The 25,916-nt window shown below is 36.6% G+C and overlaps 1 protein-coding gene across 7 annotated transcripts in view; it reads right to left on the bottom strand.

Moving 5' to 3' along the window:
- Slc39a10 (solute carrier family 39 member 10) overlaps nucleotides 1-25,916 on the bottom strand; it is an 85,537-nt gene that overhangs the window by 8,260 nt on the left and 51,361 nt on the right. For all 7 annotated transcript variants that reach the window (XM_051190192.1, XM_051190197.1, XM_051190198.1 and 4 more), the window contains 7 exons: nucleotides 24,468-25,492; nucleotides 22,570-22,777; nucleotides 11,089-11,258; nucleotides 9,955-10,143; nucleotides 4,347-4,467; nucleotides 2,763-3,131; nucleotides 1,899-1,979 (listed from right to left, as the gene is read on the bottom strand). In XM_051190192.1, the coding sequence (XP_051046149.1) occupies nucleotides 1,899-1,979; nucleotides 2,763-3,131; nucleotides 4,347-4,467; nucleotides 9,955-10,143; nucleotides 11,089-11,258; nucleotides 22,570-22,777; nucleotides 24,468-25,492 (2,163 nt within the window). The remainder of the gene's footprint in view (nucleotides 1-1,898; nucleotides 1,980-2,762; nucleotides 3,132-4,346; nucleotides 4,468-9,954; nucleotides 10,144-11,088; nucleotides 11,259-22,569; nucleotides 22,778-24,467; nucleotides 25,493-25,916) is intronic.

The following is a 25,916-nucleotide window of genomic DNA, read 5'->3' as shown; positions in this document are numbered from 1 at the left end:
ATCCCCAAAACCCACAACCATCTGGAACTCCAGGGTCAGAAGATCTAATACACCTTTTTTGACCTCCTTAGGCACCAGACATACATATGGTGCACAGAAATACATTCAGGCAAAACACCTATACATAAAAAAAATGAATAAATAAAATTCTATGTACATTCATATGGTGAATGGCCAACTTTCCTTAGATAATTACGCACATTACAGAGAATTTATTTGGAATTAAATTTAATTTCTGATGTACTTGAGGGGAATGGAAAACATCACAGCACTACACCTTAGCTGAGTTGAATCCTAAAATTATGACCCATTATCAAAATGTTGTGGAATATTTGTTTAGCTATGCAAAGATGTGTTGCACTTAACTATGTAAAAAATTGTTGCTTTGTTTCTCAGAATATTTAACGATGTAGAGATCTGTGGCTTTTGTTTACTTATACAAGGATGTGTTGCTGTTTTACCTTGCCTGCCTAAGGTACTAACTGGTCTAATAAAGAACTGAATGGCTAATAGCAAGGGAGGAGGTATGGGTGGTACTTCCAGGCAGAGAAAATAAGTAGAAGGAATAATTTATGCTTGAATGAAAAGGAGGCACCAGGGGCCAGCCAGACACAGAGGAAGCAGGAAAGTAAAACATATAGAATGAAAGGAAGGGAAAAAGCCCTTAGGTAAAATGTAGATGAATAGGAACAGGTTAAGTGAAAAGAGCTAAGTTAATAGGGATAAGCCTAAGCTAAGACTGAACATTCAGGATTAATAATGAGTCTCCATGTTTTTATTTGGGAACTGGTTGGCATCCCAAAGAAAATTCCAAAATGTGATTTTCTGTATGCCAAAACACAATGCTCAGAATCAGTAAGGGAGTTTTGGGCCAGGCTTAGTGGTACAACACTTAGGAAGTGAGACAGGATGGACACAAGTTTGAGATCAGCCTTCTCTACATAGCAAGTTCTAGGCCTGCCAGGGCTATATGGTGAGATCCTGTCTCAAAAACAAACAAACAAACAAAAACCCAAACTTTTTTTAGTATAAGACAATGATTATCTACAAGACAGAGATTTTTGAAGTGATAGGAAAATAAGAACCTGCACAAAACAGTTTAGGTACTGGGATTATAATACACATCATGAACAGTAAAACATTAGAAAATAGAAAAGAAAAAAGGCCTACTTTATTAAAATCGTGCAAGAATTATAACACACATGAAATCGTCTAAACATCTAACTTTATAGCTGAGAAAGAAATGACAGGAAGTTGATTATTCCAGTGCTTGTTAGTGACCATCAGAACCACTTCCCACTTTCTCTAATAACCACCCATACACCCACATCTCTTTAATAACATTCTGTTTACTGTTTGGACATCAATGTGATCTCTTTGTCATCTGTGAAGAAATCACTGTCTTAGGTCTCTATAGTTCAAGTTTCAATTATGTTGTGGCAAACTTCACCCTGCTTGTTAAATATAATGTGCTGGGTGGTGCTGGTGGCACACACTTTTAACCCAGCACTCAGGAGGCAGAGGCAGGCAGATCTCTGTGAGTTGCTAGTTACAGGACAGGCTCTAAAGAGAAACCCTGTCTTGAAAAACCCAAAAACAAACAAAAGGAAAACATAAAGTATATGATAAATGAAATAAAATAAAAAAGGGGTTAACACCATAATCAGGCATTTGAGAAATGACACCCTTAATTCATGATCATCAACCTGCAACAGAAACAGAAAACACAAGGGCACTGACATTTCTGTGATAAGCAGGTGATCTCAGTCTTGTACTGGGATGCACCTGGCCATCAATGGCACTCTAGACTTGCCAGTAGGTTTCTGTCTTAACATGCATTTTACAACTGAAGAAGGCCTAGATTTGATGAAAGCAGGTAAGAATTTTGAGGATCATACCTAATTCATGTGGCAGTTCATGACAGAAGACGGCTATCGAAGTACTGATTCCTCCAGTCAACCCAGCACTAAAAGCTGCCCCTGGAGAGGAATATGAACACAGCAGACAGTAAGTAAGGTTCGGGTTTCCTGGTTCTTCCACTTTGGTTAGTGACATGTTCCTTCTATCTAAATTAATTTCATACTGTATGTTGCCCACCCAACTTACACATCATGGCTTCTGAACACACACTCATTCCACTAGCAGAAGTCTATATTCTATAGTATCAACAGCTACTATGGTTATAAAAGAAATATGGTTTCTGCTTTCTGAAAGAAACCAAAGCCTATTTCTGATTGATTAAATCTATACCCCAAAGAGAACTATGCCCTGGTCAAAGCTAATATTCTAAATTAGGCATTAGTTTATATTATAGCAACATTATACATAGTTCCTATACATTCTAGTATGTGTGAATTTTCTATGGTGGGTTTTTAATATGAGACTTTTCTTCACTTTTCCAAAGCTGTGAAAACTTTATTAAATCCAAGACTAAAATTGTACTCATCTCTATTTGTCTATATGCATGAAATTCAATGTTAAGGAGGCAGTTTCAGTAAGGTGACTGTATAATGAGAAAGCAAGTTATTCAAGAAATATACCACAGACACTGTTTAGCTGCAGAAAAACAAAGGCTACTAAAATTTCATCTTTTACTTCTAAATACCATATCATTTGGAGAAAAACAAATGGTAACAATATATAGCGAGACATTTAAACATTCCAGGTCAAGTTTAACCTTATGGACTGTAGTTCATAAAATTAGTAGAAAAAGGAACACTTGTTTAAAGAATACATTATAGTGCAAGCTTCCCAGCACTCACCAATGGCTAGTCCGTCACTGAAGTTGTGGATGCCATCCCCCATGATCACCATCCAGGCTATATTGGCTATTCCTGTTTCTTTCAGATCTGAGCCAGAGTGGCAGGGGCCATGCGAGTGATGCGAGTGTTTGTGGTGCCACTGGTGGTTATGCTTCCTCAGCACAGCTTTTTCCTCGTCATGGTGGTTATGTGAAGGGGCATGGATCTCATGCTCATGAATGGTGTGCAGTCCATCACTCTGAGAATGGTCCATGATTTTCTCCTCCTCTACACTCAGGTAAGTTTTAGGAGGGGATTCTTGTTGGCCTTCTAAATCCGTCAGTTCAGTCTCGTTGAGTCGGTCTTCAGAAACAACTGAATCATCAGTTCCTACATTGAAATAAAGGATATGTTGATCTCCCAGATGCATTCACAGGTGCTAATTTAACCCTGGGCAGGACAGCAGCGCAAGCCGCTTAAGTGAGTACACTTTAGTCTTAAAAGTGACTATTTCCCTAAAATATTTTGGAAGTCATTCCATTAGAATAATGTTTCTAAAGTCTACCAGCTAAAATTTAAATAACTTGCACAAGTCAAGTTTAATAATAAAATAAATAATAAATAATAATAAATAAATAAAATAAATATAAAAATAAAATAAAAATTTAAATAACTTGCACACGGCAAAGTTCTGTACACATGCTCCACCAACGACAATGCCTCTTAGAGATCTTTGTTGGAATGTGCTAATGACACTTGATAGGTCATTTTTGTAAAATTTATTATTTTTCCAGCACTATTTTTTTTTTTTTTTTTTTTTTTTTTTTTTTTTTGGTTTTGTTTTGTTTTTTTGAAATGACAAAGCTCTGGGAGAATTCCACAGCTAGGGAAGGCTGCCATCCATGCTGGTAGTTACTGACAAACTGAGGGGAAAGGGAAAATCAAATGAAATTTGAAAAACTAGGTAAGAAAAGCCCTTTTCTCTGAAAAAGCTGCATCATTCCATTAGAAAACAGAACTTGTGGATTTCTGACACAAGGGCAAGCCGTCCTCCTTTAACTACAGAGGCAACTTTTCATTTTCCTTCTATAACCAACCACATATAAGGGAAAGTGTAGCCCTCAATCCCACACCTGCAATCCCAGCACTGGGAAGGCTAAGGCAGGGGGAAGGCACTCTAATACTATCAGAGAAGACTGTCTCATTTTGGGGGTTGTGACAAAGCATTCTATTCTTTTTGAGATACTGAAATAGAGTAGCTTTACTAAGTAGCCTAGACTTGTCTTAAATTGAAATCTTCTTGCCCCAGCCTCTCTGATGCTGGGATTATGAGTGAGTGCCACTATGCCTGACCCTTTTTTGTTTCACTTATCTGTTTTTAAACCAGGAATAGGACGTTTTCCTTGATCCTAATATATTTGGTTTCATAGCATAAATAGCACAGGAACTAACTAAAGTAAACAAATGAATAAAATTACAAGACACACTCACACATAAGGAAGAACACATTAGGAAAACCACAAAGAAAAGAAGTTTCAAACACACTGTATAGAAACAATTATTCAATTTTTCTATTTTAAGTTTCTCATTGCAATTGTTGGCTACCAGCAAGGGGCTTGAGTTGGAGCCAGTCGGCATCCGGTGTGCTGTTTAACTTATGATCTGAAAGTTTTCTTCCAATAGTTGATTCTTCTGTGCTCTGTTTCATAAACCATTTCTGTTTTCCCTGTGGGGGGGGAATCAGATATTAGTATAAAATCTACAGCAATAACTAGTAATAATATACCCTTATTAACACTCATTTGGGAGCAATTAGGTTAACATTGTTCAGTTATTTTTGATTGATCACTACATTTTATTTAATGCACAGCTTGTACATTTATATGCCTGCAGTAACATATGTGTGCAGGTCAGAGGATAAATTGGGGACTACCTCCTTCCACTATATGGGTTTTGGGTATAGAATTAAATCATCAGGCTTGGCTGCAAGCTCCTTTACCCACTGACCCATCTCACTGGTTCAACTTATCTACTTTTACAACAGAGTGCAAGTTATTAAATTATACAATTCAAATACTGTGTGAAATACTGCATAGTACCTCTGTAGTACTATAAAGTAGCAGAAAGGTCCTAATTTTCATGTCTATTTTCTCACTACAATGGAATCTTCCACTTCCCTGGGTGTGGCATGATGGAAGAGTCAAACCTAAGCTAGATCTCTCAGTCTGCAGGCTGCTTCTGAGATGTGCGTGGGTAAGTTTATTAACACAGAGCATACAACTGACTTTCAAAATGGGAGCAATCTTGTGAGGATTTAGTAAGGTAACATATGACAATTACTGATTCTTAACAACTTGGAGATAAAAACAAGCATTCTTTCTTGTGACTTTGTAAGCAGACACTGAATATAATTTAATCCTCAACTACTTAATGTACTAATTGCTGCACCTCATAGGATTAGACTTGAATTTCTCTTTTGATTTAGCAATGTGACTTTTTACTATGTACTTCTGTCACTAACTTTGTCTTTGCACTAAAATATCTGCTTTCCTCTAATGTTAATTTTAAAAGCATATACTCCAGAGTTGTGGCCTCTCTGGGAGTGCTTACTGCCATGGGCACCTTCAGGATGGTTTCTAGGATGTAAACTACGAGGCAGGTGTTTAATCTCTCTAAGTGTTGTGTGTATGCTTGCATGGCTAGTTGTGCCTGAAGCAGTCTCCAAGTACAGTTTCCTCTTTCCCTGTGTGAGCACTCTGCTGCAGTTCTAAAGACATGGATCTATCCCAGGACCTGGAATTTTGGCTGTCCTTGACCAACACAGTGCAGTATGTGCTGTAATATAGTATTTACTGTAGTTTTGTGCTTTTTTGCATGTGTGGGTGTGTTCATGTGGGTGCCTATCTGTAGCAGCCAGAAAAAAAATCTATCTCAACTGTTGTTCCTTAGTAACCATTCACCTAATATTTTTCTTTCTTTCTGACATTGGGACATTGGGTCTCTCATTGGCCTAGAACTTGCCTAACTTGATTGGCCAGTGAGCCAGTTTCCACTTTCCCCATGCTGAGATTACAGGTGCTCACCACCCTGCTCAGCTTTTGTGTGGGTTGTGAAGCCTGAACTTAGGTTCTGCTCGAATGCCAAGTACTTTACTGACTGCAGTATCTTCCCAGCACTTTGTTCTATTTTACTTATGTATAAGCATCCCTTTAAACTGCTGGCAGTAGTGGCACATACATTTAATCCCAGCACTTGGGAGGCAGGTGGATCTGAGATAGAGGATACCCTAGTCTACAGAGTTAGTTCCAGAACAACCAGGGCTATATATAGAAACCCCATCTTAAAAAAGCAAAACAAGCATATAAAACCATTGTTAATTATGCCTGTTTATGGAGTTTATTTTGGCATTTTGAAACATGTACCCAGTATGTACTGATCAAAGCAGGGTAATTAGTATTTCCCTCTCTTCAACATTTACTGATGACTGAAACTCTCTGTGATCCTCTTTTCAGGATCTTCATGAATTATAGACTACTTTATTCTGAACTACAGTTGTCATTAGGCTCTGTGAAACATTGGAACTTACTCTTTTGAGTTGTGGATTAGGTTATTTTACTCCTATCTCCCCACCCTCTGGAAACCACTATCTACATGCAGATGACAGCTGTTGGGGTCAATACAGGAGAGGGAGAAGTAGTTGTCTTTCTGGGTTTGGCTTATTCTATTCACCATATCTTCTAGTCCCATGCATCTGGACAGTAAGATTTTACTCTTCTGTGGTTGCAAATACTCTTTTCTGTAAGGAGTAAGGTTTTTCCGTACTCTTTCTGCACCTACACCAGCTGCTTCTCCACTCAGAAGGGCTGATCCCTGATTTTAAGTACTGTGAGTAGTACAGCAATAAATGTGAATGGGCAAGTACCGTTTATAGGCTGACTTCATTTCCCTCAGGCATACTCACAAGTGGGACGGCTTCTTTATATGGCACATCTATTTTTCAGTTTGTGAAAAAGCCTTCATCCCTTCTCTGTAGTAAGTAGCAGTTTATGTTGCCACCAACACTGTGAGAGTCCCTTTCCATGTCGCACTGCTCCACATTGTCACTAGAAGGCCACTATCATAGCCATCTTGACTATGTGAGATGGTAACTCATTATAGTTACTTTTTTCTTAGAGTAGCTGGAGTTTGAGTCAGGGACTCACACACACACTGAGCATACAGTTCACAATGAACTACACACTTCCTCCAAGGTTTATGAAGTTTTTTCATAAGCGAATTCTATTCCTATCATTTGCCCATCTAACATTTAATTATTAAGTGATAAATTAAAAAAATAAGAACCTCAAAGACTGGCCACCTCTTTGTACAAAGAATGTGCAAGATCTCTTGTAGTATTTTAAACTTGCAGCTTTTTACTAACGTAGTATTTTAAACTTGCAGCTTTTTACTAACATTGATTATCATCAACCCACTGTGTAACAGTTCACCAGAGCTTGTCACTCCTGTCTGACTGTAACTTAGTAGTTATTGAGTAGCACTTGCCCTCCCTGACCTCTGCTATCCTCCGCCTCTGGTAACCACATTGTACTCTCAGGTACTAGGAGACAACTTTAGATTCTTCCTTAAAGATCATACAGTGCCCATCTTTCTGTGCCTATATGCTACAATTTCATTTTCCACTGACATGGAATGCACAGGCTATTTTTATTTCCTGGCTATCATGCTACATTAACACTGGCCTGCAGATGTTTCCTTGACATACTCACTTTGCTTCCTTTGGATATATATCTAGTAGTGGGACTGTGGATCCTATGATGGCTTTATTTTAATTTTCTGAGGAACTTCCAGACAACTTTCATAATGGCTACAGTATTTTCATTTTTTCCTATGGTATGCAGATTCCCTTTCTCCACATCTTCATCAGCATTTGTTATCTTTAAGTTCCCCTTTCCCTCTCTTTTTATTTATTTATTGGAATTGGTTACTATTGGATAGATTTCTTATTGGGGTTTTAAATTTGTTTTTACACTGCTGGTGAGGCACCTCAGAAGGAAGGCAGGGGTGTTCTTCTAAGGTACACTCCTGGCTTTCGCTGGGATTCCAGGTTGTTGACTGGTAATGTTGATTATACACGTGCCTATCTGGTTGTTTCTCAACTGGACTGTTTGTTTAACAGTCCAAGTGCTTTTGAGCTCCCTATTCTAAACATTAGTCCCATTAGATTACCATTTTCAGTATTTCCTGAACTGTCCAAGTGCTTTTGAGCTCCCTATTCTAAACATTAGTCCCATTAGATTACCATTTTCTGTATTTCCTGTAGGTTGTTTCCTGTGCTATGTGGGAGGCTTTTGCATTTACCACTGATCTTTGCTCGCATATATATTTTAGACATGTTCTAAAATTAGGCTGCCATTAATCACCTTGCTGTTTTAATGAGTACTGCACTGAATCTGCAGCTTGGGACTGTAGCATTTATCAGTTCTGCTTGTCTTTTGGTAGAATTTTTAGGCTTGCTTGTGAATAGACTCCTATCTTCTAGGGGGGAGGAGGAGGAATAGTGTGAAGTCCTCCAGCCTTCATGTGTGCCTTCTGTCATTACCTTCTCTTTTCTGACCACCATAACTAAGATTGTTAACATCACACTATTGTTTACAATCAGGAAGGAAACACATTCCCAGCTCAGCATCATGCTGGTTGGTTTTGTCACAAACACCTGCTAAAATGCTGAGGTACGCTCCCCTTTTTTAATCAAACTGTTCAGTTTTGTTTGTTTTAATTATGAAGGAATTCAGATTTTCACTAAATTCCTTTCCTGCATTAGACACTGTTATTTCATCTAATCGCTTATCAAGTCTTCTCTTATCTAGTACTAAACACTTCCTATCATCACTTCCCACTTGTCATTCTTTATGCTGTGACCCTGGCTCAAGTGCCATCACTGGTTTTCTAAATTATCCTACACAGGTTCCATAAGCAATTCCTGTTTTCCTCCAACCAGCCCTACTCTGCCAATTCTCACCACCACTTTACTGTCCACACATCTATTAGAAATAATTATTGAACCTTTCAAACATAATACATAATTAGATCTATCCATTAACACATAATTAGATTCATTTCATTTTTCTCTTAAGTTCAACCTTTCCGACTTCTGTTTCTATAACCATACCAAATTCCACAGATGCAATTTTTCTGGGATCCTCATCTTAATCAGTTCTCCTCTGAAGATAAGCAATAAAAACTAAGTACATGACCTGAAATTTGATATTAAAATAAAGATAAGAATAAAATGGACTTCTTGTTTAGATGGTAAGTGGAGATCATGAAGATCAAAGACAGAGCTAATGTCTGTCTGTATGAACTAGTCACTTCTTAATCCTAGTTCAGAAATCTGTTCCAAGTCTATTTTTGTCTTAGAAAATATGCAAAAATGTGTGTGTGCATGAATGAATTATGAATGCCCAGAGTAATGGAAAGAAAAAGACACATTTGCTATTAACAAGAGAGAAGAAATGTGTAACTCTTGTCTGTCTGTGGAAAGTTTTACTTAAATATAATATATTGGGGCTACCTATGTGTCATGACCACAAACATTACTGACATGTATTGTGATATACTGTTTAGGCTAATGTAAACCAGTGTGAACAGGCTTAAACCACTGTGAATGGTAGTAGCTTTAAACCAACTTTCTGACAGACATTTTCAGGTAGTGACATCACACACAAACAGCTGCAGGGCAATCTAGGTTTTGGAGCCCCCTTCTCCCAAGGATTTAAAGGAATTACTGCTTCCATCATTTCCTTATGCTGTCTCCCAAATGAGTCCTATTATCCCAACTCCTTCTTCACTAGTAGAAATACCAGAAGGAAGTTTTTCTGATAAAGATGATGATGTACAAAAAAAGCTTCACTGTAAGACAATACAATGAAAGTCACTTATGACTGAAAGGGAAGATTGATGAGACCAGTTTCCAAACACATTCTTCTAATAAAATTGGTTAGTAGCTTTCCACGTTCTATTTAAATCATTATGTAAGATGAAACATGCGCTGTCTCAGACACTGCTGTGTCTTGATTATAATAAATGTAATGACAAAGGCCACAGGCAGGAAAAAAAGGTAGAGAAAAAATACGCACCAATACCATATTAATAAAAACTGTGTGTTCAGAAAGAGATGCTTTTCATTTAGAACTATATCCAATAAAACACTTACTCTTTGTTGCTTGTAGTGCTTAAACATTCGGATGCAGTGCTCGATGATGAACAGTAAGTAAATGCCTCCTAGGGCAACAAGTCCTTTCAACACAGCATCATATTCTTCCAAGAACTTCTTAGATTCATGTCCATGAGAATGACCATGTCCATGTGCATGCTGGTGACTGTGGTCATGTCCACCCTGAGACTATTAGACAGTGAAGAAAAGAACTGAAATTACTTCAGATTTTGACCATAACATCTTACACACATAGAAAGAGTATCTTTTAGTTTTTAATTTGTACTTTTTACTGGCATATTAACTGTACACATTAATTGGTTTCCTTGACTACTTTGATACATGAATGTATTGTACAATGGTCAAGTCATACAAACATTTATCATTGCTTTATGATGGAAAAAAAATCATCTGGAGTCTTTCACACACACAGTCTCTGTACCCTATAGTCAACCTGTCCTATACTAAAAAACAGCAGAGCTTACTCCTCCCACTTAACCCTAACTTAGGAACCACTGAGAGAGAAGCCAACCTCTCCAGTCCCACTTGCTGTTCTCCTTCCTCAAGGGTTCAGAGCCCACATGTGACACATGAATAGCTTTTAAATCTCAAAGTGCTTTGCTGATACTGTATCACATAAAGTTGTCTTCCAGTTAATTTCCCTGGCTTATTACCTGGAAATTATTATATTTCATGATAAAATCAAATGCCTTGAATGGTTAGAAAAATACTAATGAATGAAGCAAGCTGGAAGAAATAACAAAAAATAAAGAGTCCATTGTAAATAGAAATTAATGGCATCACTTAAACCACAAATAATTAGTAAAACAAATCAACTGATTCAAAGCATTCACCATTGTACCCTCCTGGCTATATGCACAATCAATATGACACACCGCATGCATTTCTTAATATACTACAATCTATCACTCCTGGCACCATTTAAAACCAAAAGGATCGAGTTATTTAAAAATCTATAATTAAAAATTGTGAAAATGTGAAAAACAAGCTTCAACCTGTAAGAACATACAATTACACAAATAAAACCAGCACTGCTTTGGTGTGTTACTGAGGAACACTCTCAACACTAGTATCTTTATATGTAACTTTTAGTGGATTAAAAGGATTTCTTACATGGGGCAGTAGATGAAGAAGGGCATCTCCACTCATTGTCCCTACAGCTAATGCAACAAGGAACGTGAGAAGGAATTTGAAGCATCCTTGGTTGATGATGGGAACCAAAATTACGCCCAGCAAGGAAAGCAGGCTAATGACGGTGATAGAAATGATGCCACAGATCCATGCTGCAGGGAAACAGTCAGCATTAGTTCAACAGCACAAAAGGTAACAGACAAATGGGAGACACATCATCTTACCTAGACCACACAGAAGAAACTTTATGGTATCACTGTGCTTCAAAGCAAAACAAAAATGTGATCTAATCAATCCAAGCATAGTGCCCACCATGGTCTACACTAGTGACTTCAAATAACTAAGGCCACCAATATCCAAATAGTAATCTTTCCACTGTTTAAAAGCTGGAGAGATGGCTCAGAGGTTAAGAGCACTGTCTGCTCTTCCAGAGGTCCTGAGTTCAATTCCCAGCAACCACATGGTGGCTCATAGCCATCTGTAATGAGATCTGTTGCGTTCTTCTGGCCTGAAGGGATACATGCAGGCAGGACCCTGTATACACAATAAATAGATCTTTGGAAAAAAACAAAAAAGCGCAAAGCAAATATAAATATAGAACTTTCCTGTATCAAGTGATTGATTTAACAATATGTTTAAGAAACTTGTTAAATCAACTCCAAGTGGAAGCACATTCATATGTTTACCAGAACAGTATCATAAACTATAGCTTGATTGTTATAAGCAAAGGCCATAGCTAGGTGGGGTGGCATACTCTTGTGATCTTAGTTACTCAAGAAGCTGGGGTAGGTGGACTACAAGTTCAAATTTAGATGTGCCAATTTAGCAAAACTCCATAAAAGTAAAATAAAGAAGGGACAGATCATTTGTCATGGCCGTGGCTCTTGTTAGCATGCATGAGGCCCTGTACTGCAAGAGCATGCCGATAAGTATAGATGCTAAGATGTGCACTAAATGCTCAACTTTACCAAAATAATTGTTTTGTGTTCATCTATTGTGCATTCCATAATGTGAGTCAGTTGACACAGTCAAAATGAGAGTAAATCCTCATTAGCTAAATTAGCTGACAGAACAAATACAATAGGTTGTGCATCACTAATGGGAAGCTGTGTACCTTACTCTCTTAACAGATAACCACTATCAGATAAGAATGGGAAAGTAGGAAGGCCTAAACATATAACTAATACCACAGGGAGAGGTCATGACAGTAGACTGAGGCTCAAATTTCCAATCCTTGCAAACATCTTGAGACAAAGAAGGGACAGAAACTCCATTGCTTTTCAAAGATCTTAGGTCAAGGAAGCATTGCAGAAGCAACATGGTTGCTGAAACCGAAGGGTTAAAAGGAGACCTTTCCAGCTGATGTTATTACAGAGCATTCTAATTAAAAACCCTATGTCAGGAAGAAAAGTCCAAGGTCAAGAGCTCATTTAATTACGATAACAAACTCACTGACCTCTGTTCACTGGTGATATCAGAAAGAGCCCAACAGAGTCAATGGGTCAAAGGGCCAATATTTATTTTAATTTCATGTGTAGGAGTATTTTTTCTCCATGTGTTGTGTATTCAGTGCTGGAGGTGGCCAGAAGAGGGTGTCAGATCCCTAGAACTGTTCATAGATGGTTGTGAGTCACCATGCTAGTACTAAAAATCTGAACCTGGGTCTTCTATAAGAGCAGCAAGTGCTCTTAACCACTGAGCCATCTTTCCAGCCCCAAGGGGCCTCAATAAATTTTACAGCTGAGGTTTTGAAGTTATTAAACTAATAAGGTAGATATGACAACAAAGGTTTGATAAGACCATCAAAACTCTCTCCAGCTGTAATCATGGGATAAGGAAAGATTAAAGAGAAAATGTACTTCTGACTAAATGGAACAAAGCAATGTTGGTAACAAAAATATCATGGAGACAAAATGTCTTCTGCAGTCATGCCTGACTTGTCCTTTCCAAATACATATTATCCCTTACTGGGATTGCTCCAGCCCAGAAGCAGTTATCTCAAAACAGTGACTGGAATACACTCCAATAAAAAATTTAAAGGAAGAAGCACTACACTATCTGGGAAAACTAGTAATCTATATTCTAGAATATTCCATATGCTAGTAAACTTATTGTAACTGTATATACTTACTAATGTAAATATGAAGGTCCATACTGTCAATATATGATGACCCAAAGTATGCAATATATACCAACTAAACAACCTTGATAATGGCAATTTCCTAATTACCAGAAACGTATATTAATCACTTATTCTGAACAAAAAAACCCCTCACGATTAATTACTAAAAATATTCTATAATAGTATTTTATTTCTAGGCCACAATGTCTAGGAAAATTCATACATAAAGGTAAAGATGCTAAATTAAAAGTTCATTGTTTGCAAAATATCTAGTTGGATAAACTTGTTACCCATGTTTATTTTTTTCTCAGGTTATACTCTACACAATACATCCTATGTGTTCACTCTTGGAACATGAAGACATTTGTAATAAATAAATTTCTAAATTTTAATCTAGAGAATTCTACTTATTTGATGTACTATATATTTGAAATATTAACATAATGTAAATATAACAATGTAAAAATTCATAAAACATTAGGAATGAAATCATTTAAAATTCAAGCTTACTACTTCTTGGAATTTCAAGCCATCTTAAAATATATTAATTAGTATATATTTAAAAATATGCTCATAGAATTGAGGGAAAGTCTAATGGTGGGGCACTACCCATTCACAAGACCCTGAGTTTAAACCTCCTATGATTTAAAAAGAAATCTGCTCATTAAGGAGTTGAGAGAAAATCTATTACTTAAGACAATGTTCCTTTTGAATAGTTTATTAAGTAAATGCTTTAAAACCCTCATTCTAACTTCTGGTTAGTAGTATCTTGGACTGCAAAGAAATGTCTAGAAACATCCTATGAATTCACACAAATTATAATTTTCTGCATTGGCAATTTTAAATGGCTCTTGGTCAACTATGCAAGAGTCAAGTAGTCAAATTAACAAAATCTAACTCAAATATCAGATTTTCAATATGCTAATGGCTGCACTAAATACACTATAAAGGAAAATCAATCACCAGCAGAGTAGCACACATAAAACTAATCATGTACATCTGAGGAGTTGTGTGAGTTCATGTGTGATAGCTATGGTGTTGTGGAATATTTAACTATGTAAAGATGTGTTCCATATGTAAAGATGTGTTGCTGTTTTTACCTTGGCACCTGACTGGCCAACAGCAAGGGAGGAGGGATAGATGGTATATGGAGTGGGGGGGTGGGAAGGAGGGAATAAGTAGGAGAAGGAATTTAGACTAGAAAACAAAGAAAAGAAGATGCCAAGGAGACACTAGGGGCCAGCCAGCAAGAAAGTAGGACATACCGAATGAAACAAAGGTAAAAACCCTGAGGGCAGAACATAAACGAATAGAAACAGGGTAAATTAAGTTAAAAATGCTAGTGGACCTATGCTACGGTCAAATATTCAAAATTAATAATGTATCTCTGTCTTTATTTAGGAGGTGGTTGAGGGCCCAAAGAAAATCCAACTACATATGATACTTATGTATCTTCCTCTCCAGAAAGAAAATCTGTGGTCTAAGAGAACAGGAAAGAGAAAAATCAGTTGTAATTAGAAAGTCTTCAGTAATTGGAAATTTGACATCTGAAACTCAAAAATACTATAATCTCACAGAGAAAAATGGTCTTCTATAATTCAATCCAGGGTCATGACTTCCCAATATAAAGGGTACTTACTCTCCCACTTAGAGGGCATGATATATACTTAGACTACAGTCAGCAATACCCCTTAATCTGGTTAAAGAAAAGGACTATGCTGAAAACTGTTCCTTCAAATGACTTACATACTAATACAAAATTCAGATAAAAGGACATTAAGAAAGATTCAAAGGTTTTAGTGGTTCCTTGTTTATTTTTCAAGTATTTGATCATTAATCACCAACTGGAAATTCAAAACAAAATGGTTTTGATAAATAAAACTAATCTATATGTGCCTTTAAAATGTACCTTTTAAAAAGTTTCTATTTCATAAATTAAGAAAATATACAGTATGCTTATTATAAAATATTTTAAAGGGTTATGTTCAAAAGACTATTTTTGTTTATTTCTGAAACAGGGTTTCACTATGAAGACTTAGCTGGCCTGGGACTCTTTTAGAGTTCCAGGCCAGCCTGGTCAATATAAAGACCTACCTGCCTCTGCCTCTTGAGAGCTGAGATTAAAGGTTTGTGCCACCATATCCAACTAACAAAGTCTTTTAAAATTCATCACCAACTAAAGAGTAAAAACAAGTTTCAATTGGGTAACTCATTGATGGGACAACATCACAGCTTAACTCTTTCATATAAGCCTTGTCTTTGATTGGCAGAGATGGCAATAAAAACAGCTGTTGGCAAGGGTATGGAGAAATTAGAATTTCTGAACAGTAATGGAAAATAAGTAAACCAGTTTGAAAATAATGTAACCAGTTTGAGAATTGTTTGGCAGTTCCTCAAAAGGCTAAATACACACAAGCCATATAAACCAGGAATCAGGTGGAAAGGCAAACTGCTGGGCTTATGTATCTGTCATGTTGTGGCCCAAATGATTACCAACAGATGGACACACCTAATGGAACATTGTTCCATTAAAATGAATGAAGCCTAACCTAAAAACTTGTAAGTAAAATAAACCAAACAGGTAAGAAAACACACATTGCCTAATAATATGTATATGAATTATCTAGAATAGTTAAAATTTGAATAAAGAGAGTAAATTTGGTCTTATTATGGGCTGGAAGGGGTGAAAATGCTTAATGGTTAGAAGAGTGGTTGACATAATAATGCAAAAATGAAGTATACAGTTAAAACATATTAAAAGGACATTTTAGGAAGACTGTACAGTAGGAATCATAAAGCTCTCACGACACTGGCCCATTCTGCCTGATCTAATGCTAAGCTCTATTGCCTTCAAAATGCCTGTAACTTCAGAGGGAAGACTTGGTGACACAATGGGGTTGCGTTGATCGATGTCAACTCTCAGAACCATGGTAGCCACTCATCTACCACTCCCGGTTGTTCAGAAGGATGACATGGTATACCAAAATAATATACACAAAACACACAAGAGGTGGGCAAAACAGGACCCCCAATACTGGAGATCTGTAACCACTGTCTGTAATCACGGAATTGAGACAGAAAGTCACATGGCCACTGTTGCACTTCTACATTGTGCCTCAATGCTCCTTGGGGACTTGGGAGCCTTCACCTTTTTATTTTCTGCATTTTTTTTCTTCTCCTTTCAGAAGACAGACATGAAACACTAAGACATTCACAACAAATGCATGTATAGAAACCAGAGTGTGTCCCAGCATGCCCATGGAGGAACACAGTTCAGAAAGAGCCTGAAGAAACCCAAATGTTGATTTGGGGCACAGAGCTACCACATAGCAAATTCAGAACAAAACACTAATAATGAACATAGCAACCTGGAGAAGTTGAGTAATCTACCTTCCAGAGTTATCACATCACTGTGTTATACTGTCACATCACTGAATTTACAAGAATTCAGAACATACAAACCAACAGAAAAATAAGGGGCAAAGGGGCTAGGAGGAGACACACACAAACTAACAGAAATCGCCCTAGGGAAGAAAAATCTGACAGCACATCTTCTTTAAAACAGTCATCTTAAGGATGCTCAAAACAGCGGGGGGAAAAAAAAAAAAAAAAAAAAAGCTACAGGGTTTATGTGTAGGCAATCAAGAAAACAATATATAAATATCCTGGAAACAAAGGACAATGGTAACTGAGTTGAAGGAACAGAAAGAAAACAGAAGGACAGAGCAAGCAGAAGCTCAAAGGGACTGTTGGGCTACCATCATCATAACTGACATGTATACTGGAGTTCTGGAATGAGGAAGAAACAGCATGAGGATGTGAAGAAGCATGGCTAAAATGTCACAAATTTGACAAAAGGCATGAATATAAAAGAAAGAAACTTGTTGAACTTTAAGATAGACTTGGAGAAATCCACACAAAGGCCCAATACACATACTCCTGAAAACAAAGAGGGAACTTTAAAATTACAAGGGAAACAACTCATCCATCATACACAAGGGCTCCTCAGTAGGATAATCAGCAGAATTCTCATCAGAAACTTTAAAGGTCAGTCTTTGGTAAATTGTTGAGACTTTCATGTGTATTTATAAGGAACACTGAGTTCTAACTTGTCTATACTGGCTTTGTCTGGCTTTGCTATTGGGTCATAATGCTGATCTCATAGAATTTAGTGAAATACAGACAGTATTTCTAGAGGCTGAAAGTCGAGATGAAGGAAAAGCTACTGCTTAATGAAAATTAAGGCATCAGTTTTGCCAGATGAAGATTTACAAAGATAGTTATAGCTATATTGTTAGGAGTCTATTTAATACCAGTGAACTGTACACTTAATAGTAATTAAGATCAAACTGTTATGTTTTATTTTAACACTAAAAATGGAAGAAAAAATTCCCAATTTTTTGGTTTAACTTAAAAAATATTGTAAAATGTCTAACACAAAATTAGCTACTTTAAAAAGTCAAAACTAAACATGGGAGCTAGGAACTTGCTTCAGAAGCACTATAACCCCAGGAGATGGGCAAGGCTAGCCATAACTAGTTAGTGATGGGATGGTAACAGGACACCTAACCCAGTCCTGTAACTCTCACGCACTACACTGCTTCCTTCATAAAAGTGTGGTACTGTCAGAGAATTCCTGTCCTTTACTTACTAAACGAGGCTTCACAGAAAACAAACTAAATTATGCCAGAAAGTAAGAAGAAAAAAAAAATCAGAAACTTCCAGACATCTTCTATAGATGACAAGTATTACATGACAACTGTTCCATTAGCACTAGTAAACTTCCTCTTTTAATTATTTACTTTTAGTTTTTCCAAAAATAATCTAAGTTTTCTACACCTATGAATATGTACATTCATTTCTCTAGCAAGTTACTAATTCTTCTCATGAAAAATTACAATTCTTTTGACCCAGAAGTGTGAGACTCTTTTGAATAATGTGTATTTAGAAATAACTTTCCAGATTACTCAGTGGTTTTTACCTTACATAAGCTCTTAATTTTCTATATACACCAGGGGGTAAAAAGCAATGCAATTTTTTTTTTTTCAATTTCTAACCAAATAGTTGTGCTTTTCTAATCACAATTTATTTGGTGTAAAACACAGCTGGAAAGGTATCTTTTAGAAAACCGGTAACTAGCAAGCAATATGTAAACTACTAAATACAACTAGCTAATGTTTTCTTTATTTGTACCCAAGATACCATATGTAATAAAAAGAGCTAAGTGTCTGCAGCAAGCTTCACTTCTTCCGCAAATTAGGTTGCTTGAAACGCTAAAGGTCTTCAAGCTTAGTTATTCACCAAGTCCTTTTCTCATTACCAAGAGAGAAAATGCATTCTTTTAAAAAGAAGCGTTCATCTGTGGAAACTTTCTAATTAACTCGGTGCAAAGCATCTGCAAGATGGCAGTTTTCTACACTGTTTCAGCATTTTAATTGGCAGAAAATGCTTAGCAGCCTCTTCACAGCCCCTCCTGGTAATTAAGCTAGGGTCAACTCTATGACTAAATAAGCCAATCTTGTGAAACAAACGATTTCTAGCATGCACACTATTCAGGGTATTTGGTTTACAGCAGTCTTTGAACAAAGTTAATGAGGTAGTAGTTGAGTCACTATGGGAGATTTATATAAAACAAGTTAACCTTTCTTAATGGTGCAACAGTCATTAAAAATAATTACTAGCAGGACATTCTCTCTAACAATTATTAACATCTATCAGGACATAATTAATTCAAGCTGTATTTCTGACAATGCTAAAAACCACCTGCAAACAACTAATCAATATTCACTATTTGCAGCATATTTGTTTTCAAAACAAGCAAATTTCCTCTAAGGCTTTCAAATTGAATAAGCTGTAACTTACAGTGTTACTAGTTGCATACCTGTCAACAGCTTTATTTCAATATATGGATTATGGCAGTACTACAACATAGACAACACTAATTAAAAGCCCTAATTCACCACTGGCATGAAAACAAAACTGGAATTATTTTTTTTTTTTAAGAATCCTTCAAACCTATTGGGTTTAACTTTAAATGAAACAATCTTGTTAGTTTCCATTTTTCCCTACAATAAAAAGTATATATTTTCAATTAAGCTTAATCTCTAATTCCCTTTTTGTGGCAGTGAGAGGGATGTGGTCTTTCATCTACAAAGAACAGCATGCATGAAGTCCAGAAAGAGGACAAGTTATATCTCCTTCACAATGGACATTCAAATTCAGTTGTGAACTCACTTTGTTACTACTCCTCCTACCAGGAGGGTTTATCTTTCCTTTATTTCTTAAAGATGTACTTATGGTGGCGGCCAGGCTGTGTCTGCCTTTTAAGTTATAGGACGTGTGAACATATTTGGTTTTTAAGATATTTCTCAACACCTAGAACCACAGTTATAACAACCCCCTCTACAACCCTTCTTGGGTCTACAAATCAGTTACAATGCTCTTAAACACAGCTGAATCTATCTCTTCACTTTGCTCTCATTTACATCCAGTAAAGCATTTAAGATCCACTTCCATAAGAAACAGGAACCATAGTGGACAGGACTATAAACATCACATGGAGATCTAGAGTTCACACTTCAAACCTGGCAGCTATGCAAGCTTGAGCAAAGCCCTCCTCTAAACCTCACCAAACTAAAATACAAGAATGTGCCAACCTTAAGGCTTTAATAGATCAGAGTTAGGAACAGTAGCACAAACCAATGGTCACAGTTCATGAGAGGCCAACCTGGATAACAGTGAACCACAACTCAAGAATGAGGAGTGAATGAATACAATTTCTCTGATAAGTGTTCAACTTAATACACAGTAAGGTCTCAATAGTTGTAGCCTATTATACTTAATTTATCTATTCAAAGGTTATTTTCCCACGGGGGGAGGGGAAAGCAGGAATAGAAAAACAGGAACTGAGAAGACTGACTTTACTTGATAAGACACCATTTCCTTTTATTTGCAGTGTTCCAGGATGTTAAGAACTATCTGTATCCCCAATAAAATTCTTATAAATGAATCACATGTTCCTAAATATGTCTACTTCATCACGACGTAATAAAATTTAAACAGTTCTGTCCTTTACCATGCTAGAATTCTGTCTTTATCCATATCCATAAATACCATTTTAAGAAACTGTAATTACTGTGCCCTAGGTCAAAACATCTTGGGTACTTCAACCCAAACTGTGTTTATTATTTTTAAAATCAAAGTAATACGTCTATGATTTTGGTATGGTTAAGTGGTTTACAGAAATTCCAGTTTTTACTATTCCCTCTACATAGTTAATTAACTTCCAAGGTGAATGTTTAATAAACATTTTCCTGGAATATAACAGAGAGCTTCTAGGCTAATATTAAGCAATTTATTCATTGAATCAACATGAATGTTTGTTTCATATCCAAAGCTCTATTTCCTATGTGTAGAGAGGAGAGTTCTAGTCACTGCCTTTAAGTAACTGAGGCCCAACAAAAATACATTTATCTAAATTTCACACCTTTAATCCCAGTACACAGGAGGCAGTGGCAGGTGGGTCTTTTAAGTTCTGTGAGTTCAATGCCAGCCTGGTCTACAAAGTGAGTTCCAGGATAGCCAGGGCTACACAGAGAAACCCTGTCTTGAAAAACCAAAAAGAAAGAAAGAAAAAAGGAAAGGATTCCCCAAACCTCTACTATTAGGGACATGTGTAAATTAGCACAGAAGTTCTAATGCCTTGAGCTGAAACTTCAAAGAAACACAGAAGATAGAGATGAGTGGAAGAAAATAACATAATCATCTGTCTGCTAAGCTTACTAAGTTGAGAAAAGAGAAATGTGAGGAGTTGGGATTCGAAGGTAGAAAGTAAGTGCAGAAAGCATAAGGCTCAAGCAAAGCTAAAGAGTCTAACCTTAAAACCAAAGGGCATAGTACAAAATACATGAGAAAAAAGAAAATGTACCAGAGATGTAATGCAAAGTATTAACTAGTTTTAAGATATTGCAAACATCCTAGAGGGAATCAGAATTCAGCTAAATTCAGAAAGTAATGGTATAGGAATGAGCTGCTCACAATTTTGATCAAACCTTAATGTTTGTGGGCTGTCACTCATTAAAGTCTGCAAATTGTGAGCAAGTTACTTATCTTCTCTATGCCTCAGTTTCTATCTAAAAGAAAACAAAACCACATGTGAAAAATTAAAACTAAAGAATCAATCACAAAATTTCTCTGGATTATTGCTGAAATTTAGTGGGAAATAAAAAGCTTATAAAACATTTGGTACATAAATACCAAAATGTCTTAATTACAGAGTTTGAATCCTAGCACAACTACCTACTACTTGACATGTTGGGGGGGGGGGGATAACATTGCCTACCTTCTAAAACTGCTGGGAGGAGTAAATGAATGAATTTAGAAGAAAGCCTGCAACATGTATTTATAAAGTAAATAAATTAAATTATTAATAATGTTAAAAGGAACAACTTCTATGCTGGAGGATCTCACTCACATTTTAGAAAACAAATCTAGTTTAAGTGCCAGAAATGCCTTGTAAAGAGGTAAGAACATAGGCAAGAAGGTAATAAAGCTAATTTCAACAGTCAAAAAAAAAAAAAAAAAAAAAAAAAAGAACAAAATGAATATAAGCAAAGGTTACAATAGAGTGCTCAGAGTTAGAAAATGTCTACAGTCTACAATTAGACTTCTCATAATACAAGAGAAAAAGGGGAAAGGAGAAAATTGAAGGGAAATAACTTCTAGATTCTAGAATGGTGGATTTCAAATCCGAGAATTACAAACAATCACATAGTAGAGTTGTGTAATGTTAGGAGGGAATGCTTGTGGCCACAGGGGAGCTATCCGGCCACCTGGATATAATGGGGAAAAAAATACCCAACCAACCAGCCTAGGGGCAGTTGGAAAACAGAATTGGTTTGGTCCCATTGGAACCTGGAAGAAGAAGGAAGTTGGTATGCTAACTATGTGGCATGTCAAGAGACATTACCACTGTTTGGCCTCTAGCTTCCCATTTTATTTCTTTAAAATCCAATCATCTTTACTTTTCATGAAGCCCTACCCTTGCAAAAGATTAAATAATTTAGAGGTCCCATTATTTACAGGTGCTCGTCAAAAAGATTTCTATTTCCTTTTTAATCTTGTTCTTCTCTGTCCACAGCAAAACATTCCTCTATATGGTCAGAAGAGTAAATATAAAAATATACTCAGCCTCACCTCTCCCCCAATATTTTATATGCATATCTAACATTAAAGTCTGACACAAAATTAAACCCAACAATTTACTATTTCATTTTAACCTTAATCTATAATTTAAGACACATTATGAGAATATCTTAAGGAAGAAAAAAAATGTCTCTTACCTGATGCCCCTATATTTGCTTTATCTTCAGGAACCAGAGTTTTATCCTTATTTAAATCTTCAACTAAAAGTTTGTCAAAATGCTCAATACAAAGTCTGCTGTCAATCTGATACAGCAATGCAGGGCAAAGGTACGTAAATAGATCAGGTGAGATGGGAGAATTGGCACCGAGACCAAAGTGTTTTAACAACTGGGTGACGTTCAAACACTGCGAAGAAACAGATAAAACAAATTCAGTACAAGTAGGTTTTTAAGAACATTATACAGAAAATAAATGATTATACAATTAAAATATTCTTCTAAATATCACTTGAAAATAACTGGATACAGATACATAAGAATCATCCTTTCCACGGGAAATTATGTAAAGATTTAAAATAGGAATACATTCTACTAGTTTACTCAAGACTTTCTAGAGATTCTAGTCATTTTTCTAGTCCAACACATGAAAGAATGACTCAGTCATTTCCCCAAGATCCATATAGAATCAGAAGGGCTCTTCCCTACCAAACTGTGGTAGTATCAGTGACACAAAATTCTTTAACACATACACTTTTCTCCCTGCCAAAGGAATTCCAGGAGAATGTTATACTGAATCCTGGGCACATTTTAGCTCAGTAAGCTTGAGTATCACAACAGCAAAAAGTAACTACAATCCATTAAAATACATATGCATGTATGTGCACACACAAAAGCTATTAGTAAATTCTAGTTCAGTTTGCACTGAGGGACACAAAGAAGGTGAAAAATGATAGGAACTCTGGGTGTTCCTCATTGCAAGGTCTTGGGTTTAATCTCAGTACAAAAAGAAAAAATAAGATTTATCAACTGATACTTTAAAAACAAAACAGAAAGCAAATACACAGGTTTGGATCTATCATAAAGTAAAAAGTAATGTCTTACATTAGGGTAAAGAACTGGACTTCCATTTCCTCTTATATACCAGTCTGGTTTCATACTTCTTTACTGACCTACTACCTAAGTACCTCATCTTTTCAATACCTCAAAGTAACCATGACACACAAAGTAACCACAATAGGTCTTAGTAATAACTGCAAAGTACTACCCTACTCAATACCCAAAACATTTTCAAAAATTCCAGGGGTCAGGGCATCAGATTTGTGAGGACAACAGCACAGACAGCTCTTGAGTCTGATACACACAGTAAATAGGAGAATACAACATATTATCATCCAGGGAAGGCACTGAGGTCTTATCCAGAATGATAAATGTACACTTTAAAATCTCATTAAAATTTTAATATAACTGCTGGAAACAAATATCTGCTGATTTAGCCAGGAAAGCACTATAATGAATTTACTCAGATGACTTCAACAAGAATAGACCTGCCTTCCCTCATCTGACGGTGCTGCTTACCATTCATATAAACATATAAAGCCAACAAACTTTTCTAAATTTTAATGGAATTGTTAGGAATCAGAATAAAAAGTAGCATTGGTATACATATAACAACAAAAAAAGGTACACTTAAACCAAGAAGAAAAAACAGTAAAAAGCCTCCCAAAGTATGAAGACTGAGGAGAAAACAAGACCATTCTAGTAGTCCTGGAATTTCCTATCACATATGTTTACATTCATACTGGTCTGTGGAGGGCCTCAGTAAAGACTCATCACAATAGGCCTTATCATAAAGAGAGAGAGAGAAAAGAGGCCAACAACTAAATGAACTAAGAATCTATTTTCAAACAACATGTAAGTATTTAGACTCGAGGAACCCAAGTTTGAGAATAACACTGCAAACTGTTATCTGGTATTCCTCAGGCACACACATGACTACTCTAGTCTAACCTAAACCCTTTCACAACTACCTGAAAACTACCAAGTAAACACCAGTTGTGGTTATAAAACCACTGTTGTATACAACGTTTTATACCTACTTCATGTTGGCGGTCTTCTTCATTATGGTCTTTGTGGCTAGGAGTGGAATAAATTGCACTTTTTTTAACATGTGGTGCTTCTCGTTTTCTAGTATGTCGAAGTTCACCTTCATTATTAGGATCAAGATCTTGGTGTCCATGACCAAGATCATGACCATCACGCTCAGGAAGATGTACATGAGGATGACCTGGGCTATGTACACGGTCAAGTTTGTGAACCCGATTATGCTCATATTGTTCACTGTGATCATGGCTGGGGAGGAAACCTGGTGTGTTAACTTCAGAGTTTTCTTTTTTTCTCTTCCCTTTTTCCTTCCTCCTGACCTTCAGCGACTTAACTTCAGACTGTTCTTGTGTTTTATTTGTCTCTGTTGAAGGTCCGTGACCAGGCTCCCCATGTTCACTGTGAGTGACAGAATCATTGTGAACACGCCGAGTTGTGTTATGATCCAGGTGATGATGTGAACGATGGCGATGATGTAAACGGTGAGTGTGATCATGCAGGTGTTTCTCATCAGATTTGATGAGTACTTCAGCTGCCTCTTTCTCTGGATCACATTTGTGGTTTCTTTTTGATAGTATGCTGGTCGTGGTATGGTTTTCAGAATTTAAATGATTGTGGAAATGCTGGTGGTTGTGGGAATGAAAATGCTTTCCTTCTTGAACTGCCAGAATGTCTAAGTGAGAAACATGATCATGGCCAAGGTCCTCATGATTAATCTCAACGACTTTGATCTCTCCAAGGCCCAAGTTTGTTAAAAGTTTCTCCAGACCAAAAAATGATAATCTTCCATTTTCACCATAACGGTCAAAAAGTTTTTCAATATAATACTTTTTTTCATTTTCAGCATCCTGAACTGAAAATCTGCTGGACTCTGCCTCTGTCATCCCACGATGGTGTCTGTGAAGCTCCTCAGGGCCATGGTCATGGTCTTCATGGCAGTGGTTGCAATGATGGAAAACAAATGTCAGCAAACAAATGAGGCAGAATTTCGTGTGTATATGTACCTTCATTTCTATTTTTCCTAAAGGGATTTAAAAAGACAGATGATTAGTTTATACTTATGGACAGTCTGAACAATAAAATTCTTTTGCATTTGCCAACCCATTAAACTAGTATTTTCTCCCATTTCCTTCCTGTGTCATTCTTTGTTTCGGGACTCTCTATGAAAAATAGCCCTTTTTTATTTAATTGTATTAGTGAGCAGCCTTGTAATTAATACAAATTTCTTAAGACACAGGGCTGCTCTGACTACTCTGAAAATACCAAAGACTATATATACTTTTATTGTTGGCTCACTTTCTATCTTGTCCATTAAACATAAGAATGAAATAAAGTTTTCTGGTTCTTGTAAACTGAGGTCCTGGTTAGGGCAGCAATATGGAAAGAAGATGATTGGCATGGGGGCTAGAAAGAAAGATGGCTCAACAGTTAGATCATATATACTG

Source organism: Phodopus roborovskii, unplaced genomic scaffold (assembly GCF_943737965.1).
Source record: "Phodopus roborovskii unplaced genomic scaffold, PHOROB, whole genome shotgun sequence".
In the NCBI taxonomy this organism is placed as follows: Eukaryota; Metazoa; Chordata; class Mammalia; order Rodentia; family Cricetidae; genus Phodopus; species Phodopus roborovskii.
The sequence above is the reverse complement of the archived record's forward strand: the minus strand, read 5'-3'. Positions and strand labels throughout refer to the sequence as shown.